This window comes from Zonotrichia albicollis, chromosome 15, assembly GCF_047830755.1.
Source record: "Zonotrichia albicollis isolate bZonAlb1 chromosome 15, bZonAlb1.hap1, whole genome shotgun sequence".
Classification (NCBI taxonomy): Eukaryota; Metazoa; Chordata; class Aves; order Passeriformes; family Passerellidae; genus Zonotrichia; species Zonotrichia albicollis.
This window is the reverse complement of record NC_133833.1, coordinates 285,723-310,034: the sequence shown is the minus strand read 5'-3', so window position 1 is coordinate 310,034 and position 24,312 is coordinate 285,723. Positions and strand designations below refer to the sequence as shown.

The following is a 24,312-nucleotide window of genomic DNA, read 5'->3' as shown; positions in this document are numbered from 1 at the left end:
CTGTGTTTCGTAACCAAAGTACTCATGTGATAAAACAACTTCATGGAGGTTCCCAGATTAACTAAATCTCAACCCAGATGAGCTCCAAACAACAACATGCATCTTTTGCAACAACAGAAATACCCAACAGCTCTTGCCCTAAACCAGCACTGGGAGATGTTTCACTTGGTGCTTTCCTGGAGACTAGCTGCAGATTTTTAAAAAAATCACTGTACCACAGAGAGCTCGAGGCAAACTTCTCTGGCATCAGGGCCCCTTCCTGCAGCACCATGGCAGGGCAGGATGGGAATGACCGAAATGCTGACAGATTCTTACAGAGGGAGTAACAAGATTAAAGCAGGAAAAGGAAATAAAGGCTTAGTGATAGATTTTGCAACAGCAAAACCCACTCGGTTTGGGAAACACCCCCTCAGGAGATGACACAATTGCAGGGGCATTAGCCAGGCCCAGGGAAGGGTGCAGGGAGCAGCCATGAGTGGCTGCAAGGAGTGGTGACTGTCCTGCTCAGCAGGGTCAGCCCTGGCACGGCCCCAGGGCCACGCAGCTCCAGCAGGGTCAGCCCGTGCCCGCAGGGGAGAGGGTCCCTCGGCAGAGCCCCCGGGAAACACGGACATCCCCCAGGGGACGGGCCCCACACCACGGCCCTGGGACATGAGCGCTCCCGAGGATCCTCCTCCGACAGCACAGCCCCCGGCCAGGCCACCTCCCCGCCAGGACCCGTAAGGACACATCTCCAACGAGCACATCTAGAGGTGGAAGCTGCTCCAATGGTTGTTTGTATTCAAATGTCTCAATTTGTCCTCCTTTTGGCTGGGCACTCAGCAGAATTGCCAATGAAGATAGATTTAAGCAAAACAAGAACAAATCAAGCATATTTTCTGGACACTTTTCAGGTGAGATCTGCCGTTCTGCAGCCGCGCTCTGGGGTCGGAGCTGGCGCTGCCCTGGAGCCCGCTCGCCCCGCTCCCCGTGCCCGGCAGAGCGTGTGGCACAGCCCGGGACGGGGCTGCACTCAGCACCGCCCTGCAACCCGAGTCCGTCGGTACAAGGGCCCCGCTTCTGCTCAGCAATGCTCTGAGCTGCACAAGAACAAGGCATTCAAATGTGCGCTTGTGAAATGCCATCCTCACCCCACATTTGCATGAAAATACCAGACCTATTTAAGTGACAACGACACTTCACTAAAGCAAATTACATAACCGGCTATTTCCCTCAGCTGACACACCAGAGACACCTTCATTTCCAAAGCAAGTCTGCACTTGCTGCACAGCATTTGGAAGTATTTTCTTCTTCTTAAACCAGATACCACAACCTTTGAGGCATATGCTGCTTTCACATGCAGGAAAAAATAAAACTCAATCATCTAAATTTTTTATCTTAGCAGAATCTACCATTTCAAAGTGCAGTCAGCTTCCCTCTAGCAGAACCACTGCATGGAGTCAGGAGTTCTATTCAGCACGAAGGGAAGAAAAACTCCCAGCTGGTAGACAGCCATTAAATCCCCTCCTGCACTTGCCCCTGCCCTGCCGCCGCAGCAGGGATCTCACCGGCTGATTCTGTCCTCTGCTGCACAAATGCCTCTGTGTTTCATTTCTACCGAGAGGATTGCCTTGTGCTTCCCTAGCACAAGGTCCTTCTGAAAATGCCAGCATGCGGCCACAGATTGCAGACAGCCTGGATCTTACCACTGAAAACCCCCAGAAATCACCGGCAGAAATCACTGCGGGCTCATCTCCACCCTCCACCCTTCCCCACCGGGAAACCTGAGCTCTCAGCAGGTCACAACAAGGTAGCTGTAGCCTCATTTCACATTTGCTGGCTGTTGCAGCTGCCTTCCAGAATGCAGCAACAGCAAAATCATCCTTCAGAGAGCACAGCACATGGCGATGTGAGCCAGACAACCGGGAGGTCCCGTCGTGGCCACAGCAGCCTCCTGGAAGCACCGGCCCACGCCACCCGTGTCAGCAGGAGCGTCAGCGTGGTGCGGCCTCCGCAGGTCCATCAGCGAGCCCCAGGGCAGGCCTGCCCACTCCGCCCCACAGCACGCCCTGCTGTGCCCCACAGCGCTCCCTGCCAGGCCCCACAGCCCATCCTGCCGGCCCCACAGCCCATCCTGCCGGCCCCACAGCGCTCCCTGCCAGCCCCACAGCATGTCCTGCCGGCCCCACAGCCCATCCTGCCGGCCCCACAGCACGTCCTGCTGTGCCCCACAGCATGTCCTGCCGGCCCCACAGCCCATCCTGCCGGCCCCACAGCACGCCCTGCTGTGCCCCACAGCACGCCCTGCTGTGCCCCACAGCACGTCCTGCCGGCCCCACAGCATGCCCTGCTGTGCCCCTTGCCCACCGTGTGAGATTCCCAAGCAGAGCAGCAGAGCCAGGGATGCCCAGGACAGGCCCTCCCCAGCACCTGGGGGCTGTCACACTGAGCACTTGCATTCCAGCTACACACAAGCAACACAAAAAACATTTCTTTGGCTCATCAGGTATTCAAAGCTTTCCATTACTATATCAAGCCAAAGATTTTCCACGAGATAAACCCTCCTTTAGCCATGTGACAAAATTCCCAAAGTCTGGCTTCCCCTAAGTCTCATGAGGATGACACCATAAGTGAAAGCCTCTTTGGCTACTAATTATGCTACAAATAAGCCTGCTCAGGCTCTGGCATGGAGTCTGGTTTTTGAAGCCTCATCGAAGGTGTCGGTGCTACCAGAAAGGGTGGGGGTTCAGTTTTGCTTTACATCAGCTGCACTTTCCTCCTGAAGCCAGAGAGCAAAGGGAGGTTATGACAGAGCTGATGTGAAGTTGACAGCTCTTCACCTACCAGGGAAGATAGCAGAGGCAACAGCAGCTCCATCCCCAGCCCTCCTTCACCCGTCGCTGCCGGAGCTGCCTTTGTGGTGGCTGCAGCAGCATGTGCAGGCTGAGCTCATGTTCTGATGCCTGAACCGAACATGGCCACACCATCTTCTCTGCTCTTGAGCTATTATGGGAAACCACTTTCAAATGCACCATGAGCCTCACCAGGGCTGTGACATTATCCATGTGCAACAGCCTTGGCATCTCCTTGCATCTGCAACGCACCAGTCGGGATGCACTTCACTACACCTTCCTGGAGCAGCTTGTACTGAAAATAACCCCGAAACCACTGCTCCATTGACGAGATCTGCACCAGCGTTTGCCGTATTCCGCACCCTACAGCGGCTTCAGCCACCTGCAGCGCCTCGAACGCCCTCAGGGGCTGGGGAAGCCGATCCCGAGCCGCGGCCGCCGCCCGCATCGCTCCGGCCCCGCGGGTGCGCTCCGGCGGGGAAGGGCTGAGGGGGCTCGGGACCCCCTTTATCCCGGATCAGGAGCAGCAGGAGCTCCCGGAGGGGCCCGGGGGGCTGGGGGCGGCTGCGTCCCGAGCGCTGCTGCGGCGGCTCTCGGAGCCCGGGCTCAGCGGCCCCGCTCCGCCGGGCACCGGCCGGCCCCGGGAGCCCACCCAGGGCACCGGCGCTGCTGAGTCACCGCAGCGGCCCCGCCGCGCCCGCAGCGAGCCCCGGGGCCGCCGCCGCGGGGCCGGGCAGGCCGGGCCGGTGCCGGGACAGCCGCGGGGAGGGCGCGGAGCGGGGCGGGCGGGGGCCGGGGCCGCTGCGGGGCGGCCTCACCTGCTGCGGGCGGGCCGGGGGCTGCGGGCCGGGCTCACCTTCCGTGGCATAGCTGTGGTCTCGCAGGAAACTGCTGCTGATCTTGCGGGTCTCAGCGTCCTCCTCCATTGACGGCGGGCAGGCGGGCGCGGGGCGTCAGCAGCCGCAGCCGCGGATCCATCATCCCCCCCCGCGCCCTGCTCCGCGGCGGCGGCCGCCAAATGCGGCGGGGGGGGCGCAGGGGCGGCGGTGCCCGGTGGCTCCTCCCATACGGCACCGACCGGCACCGCGCGGGCGGGCGGAGCGCGCCGCGGCCCCAGCCCCAGCCCCAGCCCCAGCCGCGAAGACGGTCCTGCCCGGGGATGCTCCCGCCACGGGAGAAGCTCCTGCCCGGGGGATGCTCCTGCCGGGGGATGCTCCCGCCCGGGGACGCTGCTGCCCGGGATGCTGTCTCACCTGGTGACGCACCTGCCCCGGGGATTGCTCCTTCCTGCCCGGGGCGTCACTGGCCCTACTGGACACCCCTGCCCATGGGGAAGCTCCTGCAGCCTTCAGGCAGAAGGACTGCCGCTCCCTGACCCGCCTGCCCAAACACAAGGTCCCAGCCGAGGGCTGGCAGCAGAGCCTTTTTTGGCAGAGCCAGAGCATACGAACGGTGGGAGTGCCGGGACAGGGGATGCAGTAAGGACCACGCAGGTGGCCATGCCAGCAGTGCTAACGAGGTGTGTGCCCACGGGCAGCTGGTCCAGGCTCACCCTGTCTTGACTTTGGAAGGGATAGGAATGGTCAGTGATTTATGACCATTTATGACTCTGGTGGCATCCAGAGAAGATAATGAACCCAAGGGCTATGGGGGAAGGGAGGGCTTTCCTGTTCAGGGCACATCTGTGAAAGCACAGGCTGTACTCTGGGCTCATCATCTGGTGCTCACCAAAGGGAAACAGTGGCCCACTGGAGGGTTGAGTGTCTTGGCAGGATCCAGGAAGAAGCCTTGGCACTGGCTGAGCCCCTGACAGACACAGGGAGGAAACAGGGGAAAAGTTCCCTCAACTCCAGCGCCTGAATTTGGAAGTAACATCCAACCGCAGTATCAGGGCACAAGAAATCCCCAGCCAGGAGCAGTGCACACTCTGGGCAGCAGTGAGAGGACAGCCACTGCTCCCCACTCTTACACTGACCCACAGTGTCCCTCCTGGCCCCCACTGTCACACTCAGACAGCTGCTGAAGGGAAACAGGGGCACAGACACAGAGACACAGCCTGGGGCCTGCACCCCGCAGCACCCCACAGCACCCCACTGCTGTCAGACCCACCTGAGCACTGTCCTGGTTCACTGTGCACAGGAATATCACCAGTGCTGGCACTGGCTGGGTGCAGCACGAGCTGGCACACATGGGCACAGGCCCATGGCACCTTCCCACTGTGTGCCCACCCAGCCAGCACCCCTCGAGACCCCCACACCATGGGGGAACTGCAGAGCTCGGCACAGGAGCTGCTTGACAGTCCAGGGCCACCTCAGTGGGGAGTGTAATTGTTACTGGAACGGGAGGATGCAGATGGTGGATAACATTGTGAATACAGTGGTGCACTGCAGCTTGATTTCCTCTCCCAACTGTAGTATCATGATTAAAATCTCATTGGGAAGGTGCAAGATTTATTATTATTCTGGTGAGATTCACTGCCTGCTTGGGGGCTGCTTATTCTAGGGGAAGCATAGGAGAGAGCACCTCTGAGCAAGAGGATCCAAGGACTCCAGTACATCCAGTATGTCCATCTTTTGGACAGCAGGTTCATCTTTTGGACAGCATGTTCCACACCTGTGCCACATACCCAGCACACCCAGCACACCTGTGCTGCACACCCAGCATGCCCACAGCTGCACACCCATCACCCCTGTGCCGCACAGGCACCTCACGTCCCTTGGAGGAGTGTGTGGATACTCTCGGACAAGGGGCAAGAGAGGGAAATCTTGTTCTATCCATTGTGGCCTTATGAGGAAAGGTGAATTCCCAGGCCCACAGCTGCCTGCCTCCCCAGATGTTTTCTGTCACACAGAGGCTGATACAAGACATTGTAAAACTGCACCTTGGAGAACTCAGGCACTTACTCATATGCATATATAAGTTCAGGATTTGTCAGTCAACCACATCATGTCACAGGCCACTCATTAATACAGGGATTACTAATGTGACAAGCCAGAAGCATTCATCAGACAGGTATAAGCCTGAAGTCTCCCTGCCCAAGCCTCCACTGAATTATACTGCAATGTGATTTACTTGCTGCAATCACCAGGCACACGTTTAAGTCAAGCAAACACCTTGTATTTGAGGCTGAGGCTGCTCTTGGCTGCAGTGGGTGGGAGCCACAGGCCAGTGTGAATTCACTCCCTGTGGGAAGCACAGGACCTGGCCATGGCTTGCAGCACAGCACAGAAAGGCTGGCCAAAGCTCTGGGCAGGTGAGTGGCACCTGGAGCCCTGTGTGCCGAGGGGAGGACAGGGACCTCCCCAGGAGGAGAGAGATGGAGAGGAAAGGTTAAAACTGCACCACAGCACTCTCCCCAGGAACTGCCTGCAAGCCACACTCACCTGCAGGTGTCCTGCAAGAGGCAAGAGCAGCTTCAGCCAAGGAAAAATAAAGACTTTGAATAAGCAATAGTTAGCATATTACCTCCTCCCAGCAGACCCCAGATGCCAAAGGCAATGCCCAGCTGAGTAACAAGCCCCTGCAATGCCCGTGAACACCATAAACACAACCAGCGACCTCCTTCCTTTCCTTCTCAGTAGGCACCACCTTCGGTGTATTTTCATTTCAACAAGTGCCAAGTCCCTTCTCCTTTTTTAAGTAGCAAAAATCATTCCCCCTTTGTGCATGAACTCTACTTATCTATTCATAAGTTCTGCAAAGTTTTTCAGTACAGCGTATCATTTAAACAGATCCAGAAGCTACCTGTTTGTTATGCAACACGCATAGGAGCTGCATCATGAAATCCATTTATTCTCAGCTTTTTAAAATCCAGGAACAAGCCTTTACAATAACTAAAAGCATTAGCTGTCCTAAGCAGGAATCCATTTGCAGATTAAATTTGCCAAAGGTCAGCTTGTAGCTGTCACAGTTTCCCAAACCCCCAGGTGTCTGCCATGTTCTGTACTTTGACATCTCCTGAAGAGCCAGGACACTTTCCACTCCAATGATTTTTGCTTCAATTAGAGAGCCTGAAGAGTTCCATGCTCAGCTTTCTGTGGGATCTAACAGTGTGTGAAGAATAATTGAATCAAACTTCCAATTTTATGCTCAGTACAGAACTTCCTTCACGGCGTTTATTTTACTCTCCCATCCATGAGCACTCAATCTATTTTCCTAATTACTCTTTGAACAATACCCTCATCCTTTAACCATTAAATATAGATAACAAAATTTCTTTTAAACTTGTAAGATTTATTTCTGTCGTTGAACTGAGGGATAGCTCCTCTGGAGCCCTACCTTCATGCTCCTGCAGCAGGACCTGACTGGGATTTCACTGACTAAGCCAATTTGTTTTTCACATTTTCTCCTGTAAGTCACATAAGCAAGCTGGGGAAGCCATAACCCACATATGTGATGAAGTCCCAATCATATGAACCTTAATTAGCATGACTGGAGGCAGGCAAATAATTTACCAGATTAAACCAAGATCAAGAAAATTGGGAAGCCAGGTTGCATGCAGAGGAGAAGCTGCAGCCCTCCTCTTCCCATATGGTGGAGAACAAGAGTCAGGGCCTCGGGGCAGAAAGGGAAGAATCAGTTCATTGAATGCAAAGCAGGTGAAGACTTGTGCTTCCCAAAGGTCAAATGATAAATTGATCTGCTTGGCCTCGACCCTGCCGTGCAGTTACAGGTGCTGGTACAGGCTGTACGTGATTAACGGCGTGCCAGTAACGAGCTCTGCCACACCCCAGCCTGGCCTGGGGAGCAGCTGCTGTCCCTCCTGCCTGCATCAGACCAACCAGCTTCTGCCACATTTCAGCAGCTTTCTTCACTTTCAGTCTTTCCCTACTAAGCGTTTTCATGCCACGATTTGGAAAAGCCCAGACATGTTCCTGTTCCTCAGATTTCTCCTATAATGCAACAGCTGCACGGCAACAATATAAAATGCACCTGTGCAACAGCAACATAAACATGGTGCTTGCAGGAAAAACTTGCCATGAATTATTTCTTATTCTATTCTACAGATGATCCAGCCATAACATACTTATTACCTCTATATTATTAGTAAGTTATACTATTGCTAATTACACTGCAGAGCACATACCACACGCCAAGAATGGAATGAGGCACAGAATATTTCATGAGGGTCTAAGACATCAATGTCTTTTAAAGGATACAGTGTGAACAGTTTGTCACATGTTCCTCACATCAGAGATATAATTAGCTTAAATACTTACACAGTAAATAGGATTTGCCACTTCTGAAGATTAAGGCCACATGCTTCAGCACTGGAGCATCTGAGCCAGTGCAGCACAGTCTATGCTGATGATCAGAACCAACAAAAGAGAAACAAGAATCAATCTGAGTGCTGAAAAGGCAAACTTTGTCATGTAATGTATTTACATTGGACACTCAGATGCTTCCCCACATATCCTGGGATATTATTTGCAAGAATGAATATTTAGTATTTATTCTCTTAAATTAGCAATTAATACGCAAAATTTCATATGGCCTCAAAGGTGGATTTTACTTGAAAGAATGTTCACCAATGAAACACATCCAGGTCACTGTGAATTGTATTTCCTAAACTGCAATTACTTCACAGCCTTCAGTTAATTGAGTATGTCCCACATCAAAAAGTAATGAAATCATGCTATAAATTAAAATAGGGCTGCCCATGTCTTGCAGCACAAACACAGTAAGTTTCAGAGCATTGGGAATCTGATGCTGGGATTACTATCTCATAAAAATCATTGTGCTTGTCCTCAGATGTCGCCCACCAGCAGCAGAGTGGAGCACACAGACATAGCCTGGCCAGCCTTACAAAATGGAAAGCAAAAAGGCAAATCAGTCAGAGTAAACTCCCCAAAGGAAAGGAAACTGTGTGTCTGGCAGAGCAGCACTCCTGACCTGCACAGGAATTAGCTGAAGTTCCACAACTGTCAGAAGGATGGATGGTGACCCAAAATCAGCCTGGTGGAAAGTGCAAAATGGGATACAGCAAAATACAGCTGCTGCTGCAATGCTGAGAACTGGGGAACCAAGAGAGCCTGTCAGGAGTGATCAGCTCACCTACTGTTGCCACATTAACAGGAATTTGTCAATTTTTAGTGGTACCTCACAAAGCCAACAAGAACGAAGGGGCTGCCCCAATGACCGTGCTCCCCGGTGGTGCCCTGGCTGGGGGTCCCCGTCTGTGGGCAATGCCCCATGACAAACCAGCCTGGAGAGTCAGCGCCGCTCACGCATGCCCTGGTTAACCCAGAATTATTCCAAGCATGAGACGACTCTGGTATTTTCTGAGGAAATAACAAGGGGCCATCGCACCAGGCCCTGGTTCCTGTGGGGTGTGTGCCCCATGTCCCAAGCAGGGCAGTGCTGCCCCAGTGCCAGGCAGGGCAGTGCTGCCCCAGTGCCAGGCAGGGCAGAGCTGCCCAAGGTGCCAGGCAGGGCAGTGCTGCCCCATGTCTCAAGCAGGGCAGTGCTGCCCCAATGCCAGGCAGGGCAGAGCTGCCCAAGGTGCCAGGCAGGGCAGAGCTGCCCCAGTGCCAGGCAGGGCAGAGCTGCCCCATGTCCCAGGCAGGGCAGAGCTGCCCCAGTGACAGCAGCCACAGCAGGGAGGGTGCCCCAGCCTGCAGGGCCTGGCCAGGCTGGGGAGCAGGGGCTGGGCTGGGGGCTGCAGGGGGGGCTGCCCTGCTCCTGGTCTCCCCCCACAGCCCCACGAGCCATCAGGTGTCGTACAATACATTACAGCAGATCCAAAACAACAGAGAGCCCAAGAAGGGAACATGTCACCTTAAACTGAGTTTGTGTTCAAGCTCGTGCATTGACAGGGCCAGGGAGTGTTACACTGATCCTGTTCAACATTTCTGATGTGCACACGGTCCTAAATCCAGTTATTTGCACTGCTCCTCCGTGACTCAGAGCCACAAACAGGGAGCAGCTCCAGCCTTTCAGCTCCAGCTCTGCCCTGCCCAGCCCTGCCCTCTGCCCCACCCCAGGTCAGCATCCATTCTCTGGGATCACCTGAAATTCAGCATTCCAGCGTGACCCATCGTTCCTGGGGTCCTCCGGGTGTCTCCAGCAAAGACCAGCAGCTTGGCAAAGGTGGCACTGGGGCTGGCCGGGGTCCCCACCCCTGGGACCTGCTGGTCCCCTCCCCGGTAGCGGAAGGGGCTGCTTCACCACAAAATGAAAATATACCTCCTTTGTGAAGTGCCAGGGCCAGGCGTGGCTTTGGGAGCCCTGCCTGGCACTGCCAGCCTCCCAGTGCCTCCAGGAAAACCTCCAGGCTCCCAGTGCCTCCAATAAAACTGCCCTCCCGTCTGCAGCTCCTCCTCACCACGGAGCAGGGACAGCTCCCAGAACAGCCCTGGCTGCAGAGAGGGAAACTTTCCGTTCTGTGTGGTGTACAGCCTCCCTGCTTGCTCACACTGGTTCCCACTTTTGGCGATGTCCAGCAGGAAAATGGGATGGTAGCATCACACGAGGACAGAAACGGGCTGGAAGAACCTGCACTGACAGGATAAATATAGAGGGTGGCCTAGGACATGGTCTAGGCTTTCCTTACACTAAGGAAAACATTACACAGCAAAACATAAACAAGACATAAACCCAATTGTGCTACCTAAGAATCTCCATGAAGTACAGCCTAGGGGAGGGGAAAAAGAAAAAGAGACACCATGAGGAGCCTTAAAAGTTTGCCTGACTTCTCAGAATGTAAATGCTGTAAAACTAATATTTGTATGTCACTAATATCTACATATAATCTACCTCATGTCATTTGGAAAAATAAACCTGTAAAACTGTTACTTAATAAAAGATATCACGTCTTATTAATGTTCATATAGTAATTATGAAAATCACATATCCATCTGTTACGCAGTCAGCAAACAAGACAAATGACTGTGTTATGTTAAACAGATTATAAAATGCCTGGGGGAAGGAGATCTAATAGCCCCAGCCCAGCCATGAATCAAGCAGCAGCACACGGGCTGCAGCACACTGGAACACACACGGGCCTTTCCCAAGGCTTTTTCCTTTTTCCTGTTCACATAACAACATCAGCAATGAGGTCAGTATGACATTAGGCATAGAAGTCTAGATTGAAAGGTGATGATGTGATCATTAAGATTTTATTGTCCTTTAAAAAAAAATTACTTCCTAAAACAGACAACAACTCCCCTGAAGATGAGAGTGGAACAATATGCAAAGTAACATTAAATCCAATTGCCCTCGTAAACATGGGAATACAGCTACTTTAATCCAATTGAATAACAAAACTGATTCAATTCCTGTTATGTTTGTGAGTGATTTCTGAACATATAAAGGCAGAAACATCCGTGCATGAAGAGTAATTGAATCATTATCATGAGCACTGTCCATGCGTGCGTGTGTTGTGTGGACACCCAGCCCACGGAATGCTGCACACCCATCCCTCACTCCCTGCAGCTGCTGCTGCCAGCTCGCAGCACTCCTACCTGGATTGCTGACTTGGAGCAAGTGCCGGTGCTCTTACAAAGAGCTGAACAGTGCATTTCACAGGAGGTCACCCACCTCAGCAGCTCCCTCTGCCCCTGGGCAGAGCACACAGAGCACAGCCACAACAGGATATGCTGGGCAGAAGGCAGAGCACCCCACACGAACCATGGGCACTCCCCTGGCAGCTCCTGGACCCCCAGCTCCCCCCCAGCACTTCCCACCTCAGCTCGCTCAGCCCTTCCACTCCAACCTGCCTTAACTTACAAGGAAGGGTCACTTTTCATCCAGCTGACTGCAGAGTCTGTTTTAGACCTATCCACCACCACCATACACATCTTTGGCCAATGGGCTTTGATAAAGGTGCTCTGGTGCTTCATTTCCTGAGACCCAAATTTATGGGAACAGAATGTCAAAGATGTAACAGCAAGGTTGCCCTCATTCCTGCCCTCCAAAAATGGGTGTCAGAAAAATATGGGCATGACAGTCCATAAAAAACATTCTCCATAGCCTTCACAGAGTCACACGTGAAAATTCATCAGTGTGAATTTTACGGCTTTTAAGTTTCAACAACACGGGGATTGAGGTCAAGCACAGCAAACCTGAAATATCTTTCCTCTCAAGGACAACTACCCTTGAGAAATTACAAAGCCAGCGCAAAAAGGAGAAGAAGATGTCAGGGCAGCCCAAGCAGCAGGGGAGTGTAATTCTGCAGGCAATGCCTTTGCTGTGCAGCTGTGCATGTGCACATTCAGGGCACAGAACCCTCAGAAAAACACGGGGAACTGTGGGGAACCGTTTGCCTTCAGGGAAGGCACAGGACAGCCCTGGCAGCACACAACAGCCCTGGGCAGGCCCCGCTCAGCCCACACGGGGCCAAGCCCTGCTCCTTGCTCTGCACCTGTCCTAGGGCCTGGACCTGCACCAGGAATTGGCGCTGCCATCCTTCATCCCGTGGAAATGAGCACCTCCCAGCAACTCCTGACTTTGTCCACCCACGAGCTGCAGAGCTCCAGATCTTCAAGCTGGTGGCTGTCCTGAAGTCCCCCAGGGCCCCATGCTGGGGACTCGGGCTGCCCCAGCTCGGGGAGCAGCCACTCGAGCTCTCAGCCCTCCACAAAGCCCAGAGCCATGATGGGCACCGGCTGTGCCCTGGCCAGGTGCCCAGCACACCTGCCTGCCTGTGAGCCTCACCAGGAGCTGCTGCCCAGCATCTCTGGCACCGGCTGCAGACACAGAGCCCCTCCCTCGGGCTGTGAGTGCCCCAGCCCACAGAGCACAAGGAGGATGTCCCCCATCCCCGTCCCCACAGAGCCGGTGCCTCTGAGACCCCCAGCCCCGAGCTGGCCAGGACAGGCAGGTGAGGCTGTGCAGGAGAGTGGCTCTGACAGCTGCCCAGACACACTTTCCATGCAGGGTCTTACAGCCCCGTTTCCAGAAGAACCCAAGGCAAAAGTTGCCCTGCTGTGCAACACTGCACAGAAAGTAAAATAGCAGCCAGCAGCACTGGAAACGAGCAGGGACAAAAACTGCTGATGAAATCCACAGGAGCTGGTAAGAACTCACTAATGTAAGTGCTTAATTATAGTGCTGAGTGTGCATTGCTGAGACAGGAGGTGGCCCGTGGCTGCAGCCAGCTGACCGCTCCCAGAGCACACGCTGCAAGAGGAAACAGAGGGACAGAGTGCTGAGCTGTATGCTGGAAAATGTATTACTAAATGACATGAACTTGCATTTGAAAGGAACTGCTGATTGCGAATAAATCCGCCATATGGCTTTACAAAGCTGGGTGTTTATTTCCCAAATATAGCCAAATCAGCCTCTGACAGCCTGGCTTTCTTTTATAATCCATGTCAGAAAATTATTTAGACTGTAGTATCAAACACGGTTTGTCGAGTGGCTGGAGTAACACAAGGAGTTCACTGTAAGAGCAGCATCTCATGTACAGCAAGCACCCCTGCACAGCTCCACCACAGCACCATATCTGAGGAATTTCAGAGACCTTTTTGGGGATCTTTTTTTGCAAAGCTGCCTGCAGAGGAAAAAACGGTTAAATCTCAAACTATCGGGTTTTTTAATGTTGTCATTGAGTCCCACGTGTGGCCCTGTGACCCTCCATGTGGTGACCTGTGACAGTCCTGGGTGGGCTTGGTAGAGATGGCACGCAGAACCCAAGGGGCTGCAGGCTGTTGCTGGGTATTTCCCATCTGCTCTACCGAGCCAGTACAGCAGCTAAACACATCTGTGGGTCTGATCAGAGACACTGAGCTGTGCCCGTGGCCGTGCCAAAGGCAGCCCCTGATGCTGAGGTAAATGGGCGCCCTTGGACCCGGCCCTGGGCAGGAGAATGGTTCCAGCAGTTCCACCGATAGACAAAGCTGCCCGTGGCAGGGACAACAGAGACAATTTCCCTGGTTCTTCCTATTGGTGGGTCATGCTGACCACACCACGCTCAGCATCCTGCCTTCCCCACAAGTGCCTAAAATAACTCCATTAAAGGCAGCCGCAGCCCGAGATCTGCTCTGAAGCTCAGCCCCCGCCAGCTGCTCTTCCCTCTCGCTCTGAAGCATTTCCCTGCAACCTCCATCAGGTCCCTTCCGAGTGGGAGGGATGACAGAAGGCACCTTTGTGCTGATTTAAGCACTAACTAAATATAGACAACAGGGGAACGCTGGGAAGCTACAGCTGAACCCATCTGTAGTGAGGAAAATACAGTCACAGAATGGAAATATCTCCAGAGATATCTTGGAAATGGGCTTATAATTCAGCTTATGCTTTTGTTGGAGCCCTTCGACACGGAAAATTGCAGGGAGTCTGAGCCCCGGGAAGCCTGCAGAGGCCGATGGTCACACAGGAATTGGATCAGAGGGAGAGGTGTGGGGAGCAGCATCCCGACACAGACTGGGGGAGAAGAAAAATAATTTTCAAAATCCTCCAACGCCGGGATGGAGCACTCACAACTAAAAGTATTTTTGAGAAAAAAAATCCGTCAGCGACATTTCGTGTCATCAAAGTCGAGCGCTCGTCTCGCGGGTCAGCGCCGGTCGGAGCGGGCCGCGGCGGGGCCACCCGAGCATCCCGGAGCGATGTCAGGTCCGGAGGGGTCAGACCCCGCGGGGAGAGGCGAACGGACGGAGGCGCAGCGGCCGCAGCTCCCACGGCAGGCGTGCACCGGGACGCGCCGCTGCCGCCGTCGGCCGGGGGGCGGCTCTGCCCGGAGAACCCCGCCCGCCCGCCCGCCGAGGCTGTCGGCGCTCCCCGGCACAGAGATCCCGAGAGCACCGGGACCGCCCCGGACACCGGGACCCCCCGAGCACCGGCACTCCCCGAGCACCGGGACCGCCCCGGACACCGGGACCCCCCGAGCACCGGCACTCCCCGAGCAACGGGATCCCGCGGGCACCGAGAGCGCCCCCGCGCGGCCGCCGACGGGAGCGCAGGGGGGCGGGGCCGGCGGGGCGGGGCAGGGGGCGGGGCCGGCGGGGCGGGGCCGGCCTTACCCAGTGCCCACCCCAGGAGAACCCCCCAACGACGCCCTCAGCAATGCTCCCTCTCTCACTCAGAGGGTCTCAGGGGAACGCGAACATTAATTTGTTTAAAACAGTCTCGCACCCACGACTCAAACCAAATTCAACCCCATTCTCTACCCAACAGCTTTGAGAGAATACAAATGAGGTCATGAGCCTGGGAAATAGCTGCAAAAAGCACAGACTTTTGAAAAAATTAAAGCTGATTTCCACATCAGGCCATGTCTGAGCCTAGGAGCTACCAGGATTTTTACATTTTCCTCCTTAAAAAACATCTGTTTAAGCAGAGTTTTATCACTTCTGGCTGTAAACTTACAGCAGTGTAAAATCATGTGAGGGATCATGGCCTCAATAAAAAAATGATTATACTATCAGAGCTCTCTTAAAGACACAAAGCAATTTTATGTGGCATTAAAAGGTTTCGAAATGCCACTCATAAGAATTTAAAAATTCCATCCTGAGCTGATGAGAGAACAGTGGGATCACAGACCTCTGTTCCTGTTTATCTGGCTTTCACATGAGCTCCCAGCTCACAGTCCAATGTTCATATGGCTATGGAACCTGCTCGTACAAGGAGCAGCAACAGACACAAAAAAAAAAAAAAAAAAAAAAAGGTCATTTTTTGGTAAAAATCCTTGATATGGGCAGAATAAGGAGATCATCCCCAATGGAGAAAACAGACCTACCTGCACCAGCACCTGAGCCTGAGGCTGTGGGTTGAGCATCCCATCATGCTCTGAGCAGCACCTCTGGCATGGGAGCTCCCCACCACGTCCTGTCAGGACACAGCTCCTCGTGTCCCCAGTTAAAGCAGCCCAAGGATCACCTGCACCTGTCCTGCCCCTGCTGTGGCACAGCCCCTGCCTCACGCCAGGCCCTGCCACAGCAACGGGGCCGTGCTCTGGGATCCCCCCTCGGGCAAGCAGACATAAAGAGAAGGAATGGGTATCACAGAAACAAGCCCTTAAGATCACTGGGAGAAGCAATAATTTCCAGTCTGCTTCAGTTTGACACTGTGCCTTGTATTTGGGATAGGGAATTAGCCATTTTCCCCCTAGCCACAGTCCAGTTCTTTGTGGCCACAGAGAATTAACCTCATTTGCTATCAGGGAATGAACTGACCAGGCAGTTGGACTCTTGCATGTGGTGCGTGTCCTGATGAATGTGAGACCTGAAATTAGAGCCAGTCTGACATTCACTCAAAAGCAAGGGTTGATGCAGCATTCAGAAAGAGAAACGGCAAAATAGCTAAATCAGGATATGTAATCATCACAGAAAATTCAATCTTAACTCAGTGTTCTCCTCCATCAACCTTACACTAATGGCCTCTCTTCATGTAATTATAGACTATTAATTATACCAAACTATATTTGCATGCTTTTGCAATCACACTGTTCCTCTAATTCACACACCATCCTGTAAAATTAGGTCTGCTGTAAACTCAATTTCTGTGGTTTTCTCTCCAGTCATAAGGACTTCCACGAAGCTCACAGCTGCTGGTGTCTGATTAACTCAGGTTGGAATGACTCACTAGGAAAATAAACCCACTTGTGGTCAACAGAGCAACAACAAAACTGACAACCTGGTGGTAAGTGTAATAGACATAATAAAAACAAAGGCAAAGTCTCCAAACCAGAAAATTGACTATTTTAGGTCCACTCCAGGTGAAGGGTTTTGTGTGAGGGCTCTCGTGCTTGTGGACAGAGGTTTGCTCTGTGCCAGGCCTGAGCAGCCTGTCGGCCCCAACCAGCTCCATCCCAGCTCCAAGCTGGCACCAGGACCAGGAGCTTTGGGGCGCATTTGAAACAGTTCCCAGGCAGAACCTTCCCTCATGTCCTTAATTGGCCTGCCCTACTGACCCCACTGAAACCTGACCGCACCTCCTGGGGTTACCCAGGGAGGAATCTGCTGTCTGGAGCATAGGAGGAAATAATTATTACTTTTTACATGCCTCACTCAAAGCATTTAAAAGGCCAAAAGCCTAGCCTAGAGGTGCCCCTAAGGTAAAGAGCTTAGTTTTAAGGTGCCTCTGGGTGAGCTTTCATCTTAAAGACCCCTACAAAGCTCACCATCTAGCTTAAGGGCACCTTTGAGCTAAGCTTTAGTTTCAGCTCTAACATAAGCAACTGAACATCCCAGCTTTCATGTCACCTCCACTGGAACCTCCTAAAAGGCTGCTTCAGAGCCTAGACACAAACTGAGAAATGTGAAAAACCAGAAAGTTGTAAAAAGCTTCAGAGAAAACAAACAGAGTTACTTCAGGGCTACTGAAATGCAGGCATCGCTCCACTCTTTGGAGCATTTGTGGGCCAGGCTACTACTACCCAAATATTCTGGAAATTATCATAACTTCCAAACAGGAAAAGACACAAGAGCTACTCAAAAGACGACAGGGGAGTTGCTGTGACTTACCAAGCAGTAGGGATCAGAATTCACCTGTGCTGCCCTCCTGACATTTGGGGTGTAATTTGGAAGCTCATGTAATTTCTGAAGATCAAATGTAAATTCTGTTCCAAGTGCTGCCGGCAGACCTGGACCGCAGGCGGGAGAGCAGCCCAGGGCCGGCCAAGCTGCTCTGCCAGCCGAGCTGCTCTGCCAGCCGCGCTCCGGGCACCGCGCTGGCACCCAGGCAGCAGGCATGGCCTGGCCAGCGGGCACGGCCCGGCAAGAGGGCACAGCCTGACCAGCGGGCACAGCCCAGGCAGCAGGCACAGCCTGGCCAGCGGGCACGGCCCGGCCAGCGGGCACTGCCCAGGCAGCAGCAGTGGGCACGGCCTGGCCAGTGGGCACGGCCCAGTCAGAGGGCACCAGCCAGCCAGCAGGCACAGTCAAGGCAGCGGGCACGGCCCAGGCAGCAGCAGTGGGCACGGCCTGGCAAGCGGGCACGGCCTGGCCAGCGGGCACGGCCCAGTCAGAGGGCACGGCCCAGGCAGTGGGCACAGCCAAGGCAGCGGGCACGGCCTGGCCAGCGGGCACGGCCTGGCCAGCGGGCACGGCCCGTCCTGGCGGCCCGGGACACCCCGAAGGCCATGCCCTCTCTCGGGGTGCTGCAGCCCGAGGACAAGGGCTCCGTGTCCCCGGCCGGGCTTGCCCTCCCTGCACAGTCCCTGCCCTGTGTCCCTGCAGCTGCAGCCCGGGCAGAGCCTCGGCACCGGGCCAGCCGTTCTCCAGAGGCCTTCAAAGAAACATTCATTGCCAAATACAGAATATTTACCCCACCGGGTTTTTAAAAACTATTTATTAAACCGCCTTTTCAGGCAAGCAGCTCTTACCTGGTCTCTCTTTTTGATTTTGCTAATGAGTTAGGGTGGAACAGGTTCCTTTAAACTCTCCAGACCTCAGTTTTACCCCAAGTTTATCATATGCATCTAATCATGGCCTAAGAGTGCTGTTCAAGTTTCATTCTGTCTATATTTCTTGCTGTGGAGAAGAATGAGTAGCACCAGTGTGACATTTTTTAACTCCTTTTTTTCCCCCTCAGTCCTGTCGTAGGACCTCCCTTTAAGCAGCACACAGGCATCCTTTTCCACGGAGTTACTTGTTCATGTACAATAATTGAGAAGTGACTTGTTCAGGATACCTTAAGGACCTGTACCTTCGGATAAAGTCAACGTGAAAACAAAAGCAATCTTCAGGAAAATTCTCAAAGAAAGAAGTTAAGAGCCAGATATCTATTTGGATAATTTGATCTGCTTAGAACTTCAGAGAAACTTTAAAACAAAAAAGTTTATACTGTCTGCTTGGATTGAACTACAGCAGCCCGAGTAGCTGTAATGACTTAGCCTGGAGTGTGATGGTCTGCTGCCAAGTGCTCCTTGCCTGCCCCTTCCGTTCCACACCCTCAGCCAAACTTCCCTCCAGCGTTCACCTGGATTTCCCTTTTGGGTAAGGCTGGCAACTCAGCGCGTTCACAGACTGATGGGTCTGCAGAAAACTGGGTGACAGGGTGAAGGTTTTCATCACTAACTGATTTTGTTTAGGGCAAATGAGGAAATCGGGGAGCAGCAGTGCCGGGAATGTAAATCCCACGGAGCTGCTTGGTGCCTGCGGATGATCCGCAGACCCGTCCGACAGCGCTCACCCCGCGTCACACGGGGATGAATCCGCAAGAATGGGCTCTCCGCTGCGAGAGTCCCACGGAAGTCTCGGCAAGCACAGCCCCGCTGCTTTGCATTCCTACGATGGAAATGCAAAGTTGAAACGCTGCTGCGAGCACTTCCCTTTTCCCGAATTGCTGCAGACCGGGAAACACGCTCTGCTGACTGCGGAGGGCTCGGCTGCCCGGAGGCGGGCAGGGCATGGCAGGACTGTTCCGTTTCCTCGGGAATATCCGGATGCATTTAAAGCCACATCTACAAACCCCCCGCACCCGCGGCCGCGCAGCAGCATCACCGCCGCTCCCCCCGCGCCCCGCGTACCTTGCGCGTGGCAGCTGGCGGAGCGGAGCGCGCCGTGCGGCCGGAGCAGGTACGGGAGGTACCGCGACAGGCATTTCATCTTCCGCGCCGGGCCGAGCTACGGCACCGCCCGGTACCGGCGGGACAGCGGCGCCCCGGGCCGCGCGGAGCGGCGGGGCTGCCGGGCGGGAGGGCCGGTCCCGCTGCTGCCCGAGCGGAGCGGAGCGGGTGCGGCGCGGCCGGGAGCGCTGAGTAAGCCCGTCCCGCCCGCGAACACACCCCCAGGCCCGCGCCCGGCCCGCCGGGAACCGCAGAGCCCCGGGCCCGGCCGGCCCCGCTCCGCCGCAGCGTCCCCGGGCCCCGGAGCCGCCGTCGGGGCCGCGCAGGCCGCATCGCCCCGGGAACGCACATCCGAGCAGCGCATCGCCCCGGGAACGCACCGCCCCGGGAACGCATCGGCCCGGGCCCGCATCGCCCCGGCAGCGCACCCCCGAGCAGCGCATCGGCCCGGGAACGCATCGACCCGGGCCCGCACCCCCGAGCAGCGGCGCCGGCCGCACGGACGCGTGTCCTGGCACTGCCGCACGCCCGGAGCCGAGCGAGCCGCCCCGCACCGCACCGGCCTCGAGGAGATTCAACCTCTAAAGTTCGCTCTAATCCGTTTTCTACACTAGACTCTTAATACTCAATACATCAGAATAAGGGGAGATCTCAAAAACTTGTTTGCTTTTGGCAGTATTGAAATGTAGTTGAAAGCGCTGTGATATGACAATGGTAGTCAGCAACATCATGTACTTCACATTTAACACTGAAATCAGTGTTTGAGCAGCTGAAAGATGTCTCAGGCCTCCCATCTATGCACAAGGGAGTTCATTCATCCCCACACTTGGTTCAGTTAAAGGATCCATTACACCCCTGGTTTCATCTGGACAAGTACCACAGGCTGTGACACCATTCTCCAAGTTAAAGCAAGAAACAAGGAAAGAACAAAATGAGATGGTTTATGTAGATCTGTTTGTGTGGCTTCTGTGCAGATAAGAGCACAAAATTACCACAAAATTAATGCAGAATTATTGTTGGCAGCATTTGGGGTATCATTTGAAAGCCAGAATGACAGTCCGTTCTGCTGAAGGAGTTAGGCTCTGCTACATTCAAAGACACAGAGCATTTTAATTATAGCAACATCTCTTCTCACCTGGCCATACACTACTGTGTGCTTCCTAGTCACTGAAGAAATCACTTTGTGCAAGTTCAGGATGCTTGGATATTACCAAGAGTTCTGAAGGTCAAAAATGTGTTGCAAAGGTTAGCATAATAGCAACAAGTTATGGATAAACTAGTGATGAAGGTGGGGCATCTGTAATACCACACTTATGAGTTAATTCATGTACACACATTAGTACCTATACACATGCGCGCTCACACACCAACACAAACCAGCTCAAGAACCAAAGCCCACTCCAGTGTAACCCTTGTGTGAGCTTCCTCCTCAGCCATGGCCATGCTGTTTGTGCCTGTTCAGGTCGAATGCACCAACGGCATCACCTTTTCATTACAGTTTTACTGAATACAGCTTTTAAGTATTATTCATCAACCTTTACTGTTCTGTGAGCCCAGATTACCCCAAGAAAAAAATTGCAGGAGTCCTTTCCTGCCATCGTGCCTCTGGGTTCATCCACTAAATCTCTAGTGGTAAAAAAAAAAAAAGCTTACAGACCTCAGCTGATAAGTGGTTATATCAAGAAAATAATCGAGAGCAAGAGAGGCAACCTAACATTCATTAATCCTGAATTGGCAAACAAGCACTCCTGACAAGTTACAGTGATCTGCAGATTCTACAGTAAAAGCTCAAAACCCTTGTAAATAATTTTTAAAAACCCAAAACAACAAAACAAAACATGAGTAAAAAAATTTTTGATTTAATCACTACAATGGTGTTTTTCTCTAGAAATTTAATAAATTTTTAGATATTCTTCAGAGTGTTGTGCCCCACTGTAATCTCTAGGGATTGCAGACTGAAACCCTCTCCTGCAAGAGCAGCGTGACAGAGCTGCCCCTGAAGCAGGACAGCAGGACAGGTGACAGTGCTCCAGGCAGGAGAAGGCAGAGCTCTGCTCTCACAGCCCTGGGCCAACTCAGTTCTCTTGGTCCCACAAGACTGTGCTTTTTAAAAAGTCATCACATTTCAACAACCACAACAAAATATAAGGAGAGTGTCCAATAGTCCCTCTCAGTTCCAGAATTGATTCTGATAAAGGTTACAGTGGCAGAAGCTGTCTCATAATTCCCTGAAAAACTCTAAATAACAGCTGAAAACCAAAAGAAAATCTATTTTAAAGGCTATTGATATGATTAAGCTGTAATGCCTTCAAATGAATTCTTGGATCAATAGCTAATTTAGGAGGCCCATCTCTTTCAGATGCACAAGTACATAAAGAGGGCAGAAACCAAGGAGCGTGGCTTAGCTCTGTGCCAGCAGCTCCCAGCAGCACAGAAACGACCTCCCTGCACACCAGCTGGGCAAGATGTATGGGACAAGTTATTTTGGTCACAGCAACAAAAGGAAAAATAAACTTACATTCTGTCACCCCAGCATCTATGGCTCCTTTGACTTGACTGAAGCACCAGAGCACATCCTGCATGAGGCTTCCAAATCCTGCCAGGAAAACACATTCAGAAAGAAGATACAATCCCATTGGTACGTAGCTTGTCCTTTTTAAAATGGGTGTTCAGGCACACAGATGCACACACATGCACACGCAAGCACACGCATGCACACGCGGTCTCTGCACGGAGATCTATATCTGCTCACCCGGTGTCATGGTTCCATGCAGCGTGCAAAGCCAGCACTGCAGAGCCAGGAGCATCGTGCCTCCTTATGAATGAGCCTCTGTTCCCCCGTGCATGGCAGGGCTGTGGGGAGCGGCGCCGCCAGAGCCAGTCCCCTGCACATCCCTGGCACAGCGCAGGAGTCAGGAGCTCTGCAGCCATGGTCTTTGTCACAGCCTCCTCTGTCAGAATACCAATGACACTGATGCTCCAGTCATTCCCAGCACACTCAAAGGAGTGAAACAGAAAAAAGGAACTGCTCCTACAACCACAAGAATTTTTTTTCACGTTTGCGGTCAGTGTAGCTCTGAGCTGCTTGGCAATGAACTCAAGCAGCATGGAGCTGCTTTACAACACCTTATAACACTTTCCTCAAAATCTGCCTGCAATCACAAGTGCCTGATAACTGCACTTAAATGATTACTACAGACATTTCCATTGAAAGGCACATTATTAAGCTGTAGTGCTTTCAACTGTGTTTGCTGCTGCAGCAACACTCTGTGTTAAGACTCTGAGAGAATTTAGGATTTCATCTACCAATGCTCCTTGTTTCTTGACAGCTCAGCAGAATTTCCCTTTCTGTAACATAGTTTTTACTGTTCCACAAAAAATCCACTGCCTCAAAGGCCAACTTGTTTCTTTTCATCCCAGCACACATTTTACCTCAAAGAATTTCCAGGCCTGAGGAAAGCAGGAAAATGGTACCACAAGGACCAGTAAATTTCATCTCAGCTGTTTTACACACAGGTGAAATGTGTAACAGAAAATGCAGGTATTTCACAGTTGGCAGGTGTGACATGTTGGCAGGTGGGGCCATGCCATGGAGACACAGACTTGTTACTTCTCTGCAAAAGAAAAGGAAAACATGGCCTTGGGAGACAATGTCCAGCAGGGGATACGACCAAGCTATATGGACGATACTGTAGCCTAACTGGATGTCTTTGTGAGATTTCTGTCTGATTTTATTTAGGTTTTTGTATATTAATACAGGTATGTATAAGAAGTAATGTAATCATCTGGAATACACAAAAGGTACCAAGTCAAGAGTGAGCTTTATTGGATTATTCAAGCCAAATACAAGGAAAAGATGAAGCTTTAAGGGTATGAAAGGGGGAGGGTGAGGATTAAATGCTGCATCTAAACAATGAGGAGATGGCCATTTTCCAGAGGCTCTGTGGTGCTTCCTGCAGCTTGGGCAGAAACTGGTATGAGTGACAGTGAGTCTCACACCTGGGCAGTTTGCAGGGCTCTGTCTCACATCTTCGCTCTCATAAACACTGCTGATCAATATATTTTCTGCCCAACAGTCTCTGATGGGTTTGCTCTGTCCTCACCACTGTGGTTCCCACACTGACACCAGGGATGGGTTACTCCTGCTTGGCACTGGCAGTGCTGGCAGCAGCAGACAGGGTTTCTCAGCCCTGGCTACCCCTAGGCTTCCAGAGCACAAACACTCCACTGCTGCAGACACCAGGCTGGGAGAAGCCTGTCGTAACTGAGCCCTCCTTTCCTATGTTGGAGATGGGTGATTTAAAGAAAGTTGTTGTGGTTTTTAAGGTTTATTGTTAACTTAATTTGTGAAATTTCCATCTGGACCATGCAGACCTGCCCTGTAATTTTTGGAGTTCTTTCTCTTGGCACACCAGTTCTTGCTTTAAGGATGGAATTTCACTAATGAAGTACATGACACCTATTGACACCTTGTGTGACAATGAACCAGTGTTAACTAATGAGTTCCATTTTCTGAAATGAAAAGTTGTTAGTCTCTGTTAACAACCCAGCCTCCTGCCACTTTGGATTCTGAAGTCCTGTCCTGCCTTAAATTCTAGTGACCTCTAGCTGAGGAATCCTAGTGCTTCATATCCTGCAGCCAGGAAAAGCTATTCCTCAGTGTGTTCTCTGAAATGGAGCTCAGACTCCACAGAAATCTTGCTGGGATTGGTGTGTTTAACAATGCAGGTTCTGGAACACTGTGGTTTGCGCTGTGAAAAGGATGTCCAAGCTGTTTTCAGAAGCAGCCACCTCACAGCATAGACCAGAGTGGGTGCAGGTGCCATCATCTGTGCTGAGTCAGGGGCTGGGGAAGCTGTGGAGGGGATAAGGCACCAGGGACAGATGTGCCCATCCAGAAAACACTTAATCCCTGATCATGGGAGAGCCCCTGCTGCAGGGGGGAGCCCCAGTGCTCCACACCTCTGCACAGCCTGCAGTGAGTTTTAACCTTGATTAAGGAGGTATATCAATACCTACACTTTGGGACTGGCAGCC

General features: G+C 52.7%; 1 protein-coding gene across 2 annotated transcripts in view; it reads right to left on the bottom strand.

The window, feature by feature from the left end:
- The window catches only part of PPP2R2B (protein phosphatase 2 regulatory subunit Bbeta), a 57,380-nt gene extending 35,328 nt beyond the window's left edge, over nt 1-22,052 (bottom strand). Inside the window, exons 1-2 of one of the 2 annotated variants that reach the window (XM_074551966.1) lie at nt 22,028-22,052; nt 21,794-21,871 (exon numbers count right to left, since the gene is read on the bottom strand). In XM_074551966.1, coding sequence (XP_074408067.1) covers nt 21,794-21,871; nt 22,028-22,037 — 88 coding nt within the window. In that variant the 5' untranslated portion in view covers nt 22,038-22,052. Of the gene's footprint in view, nt 1-3,687; nt 3,907-21,793; nt 21,872-22,027 lie in introns of those variants that run through there. The other variant, XM_074551967.1, reaches the window with a different exon arrangement.
- Between the last annotated feature and the right edge of the window lie 2,260 nt (nt 22,053-24,312).